The sequence below is a fragment of the Rhodamnia argentea genome, chromosome 6 (assembly GCF_020921035.1).
Source record: "Rhodamnia argentea isolate NSW1041297 chromosome 6, ASM2092103v1, whole genome shotgun sequence".
Classification (NCBI taxonomy): domain Eukaryota; kingdom Viridiplantae; phylum Streptophyta; class Magnoliopsida; order Myrtales; family Myrtaceae; genus Rhodamnia; species Rhodamnia argentea.
In genome coordinates this window covers 1,575,357-1,576,775 of record NC_063155.1, presented here as the reverse complement: position 1 = coordinate 1,576,775, position 1,419 = coordinate 1,575,357, and the positions used below count along the sequence as shown (strand labels likewise).

At 46.7% G+C, this 1,419-nt stretch overlaps 1 protein-coding gene across 1 annotated transcript; it reads left to right on the top strand.

Moving 5' to 3' along the window:
• Positions 1–255: 255 nt before the first annotated feature.
• LOC115726315 (translocator protein homolog) lies at positions 256–891 on the top strand. The gene has a single exon (XM_030656130.2). It carries the CDS (start codon positions 256–258, stop codon positions 844–846), a length of 591 nt encoding a protein of 196 aa, XP_030511990.1. The 3' UTR covers positions 847–891.
• The last annotated feature ends 528 nt before the right edge of the window (positions 892–1,419 follow it).

Sequence of the window (1,419 nt, the reverse complement as noted above, 5' to 3'; positions counted from 1 at the left end):
CCTTATTTTATTTCATTTTATTTTTATTTTTTTGGTAAAAAAATAACCTTACTTGAAATCCCAGTTATCTACGTACCATTATTCAGTATTTCGGGAAAAAAAAAAGGAACATAAATTAAAAAGTGTCGCCTAGGAAATCGATTCCTAGCTTTTTAAGCCCCTAAATTCGCTCCATGCCGTTCAATAACTTGCCAATTTGGCTCTCCTCTTAGTCACATTATATCCACCAATTCTTCATCTTCCAATTACTTAGTCATGCCTCCTCCTCCTCCACCTCTTTCGCAAACTTTCAAGAATGGAATCAAGAACGACCACCCCGTGCTGCCGGTGGCGGCGGCGGCCGCATCCTCGTCGAAAGCCCACCGAGACAGGAGAATGGTCAAGGCAAGGCGCGCCCTAAAGACCTTCGTCGTCAGCGTTGGGACGAATCTGACCCTAACCATGGCCATCATCCTTCTGTTCGGGTCGGGCAAGAGGTTCAACGCGAGGCCCAAGCCAATGTGGTCGCCCCCGCTCTGGCTCGTGCATGCGGCCTCGCTCGGTTCCTCCTTCTTCATGGGCCTCGCGAGCTGGCTCGTGTGGGCCGAGGGTGGGTTCGGTGCCCAATCCGAAGCGCTGCCCCTCTACCTCGCCGGGACATCGCTCGGCATAGTGTGGGACCCGCTGGTCCTTGTGATGGGGGCGGATTGGGTCGGGCTGGCCTTTTGCCTCGTGCATCTGGGGACTCTTGTGGCGTGCAAGCGCGAGTTCGGGAAGGTGAATCCTCTCGCCGGAGATATTGTGAGGCCTTGCGTGGTGTGGGTGGGATTTCTTACGATTTTTACTTTTAGCCTTGCGATTTCTTGATTTAAGCTACACTTTAGTTTAATATAGAGATCATTACATAGTAGAATTTAGCTTTTCTTTCTCTATTTCTTCTTCAGCTATTCTTAGTTTTTTGGTCAATTAGAATAGTATCATTAGATGAAAATGCCGTCCTGCGTTCAAATTTTTCGGTGCGAATTGGCAATAAAGTTTGCTTATCATTGATTGTATCAATTGACAAAATCACCTAACTAAAACATCACGTTATGTACCTCTAGAGCTGTTAATATAGATTCATGACATGATCCATATTTTGTATAAATGGGTTATATGAAGGTTGTTAGTTTTCAGAGGGTCCAATAAATTGAAGTTAAATTTGATGGGTCAAAAACATATCACACATAAAATCCATTTTCAACCCATTAAAAATTAAGTCATCCAAAAAGGTTAGGTCAAGCAATGCGTGCATGACCCACCGCAGCTTCTACGAGCACCTCTTGCCCTGGCAGCTCGCGAGCAGCCATCGCCCGCCTCCATCGCCCCCGCTTCTGTTCGTGTCTCTCTTCCCCTCACTCAGGTATTTGTCCTCTCCTTCCCCATTCAAGTTCGATCGCC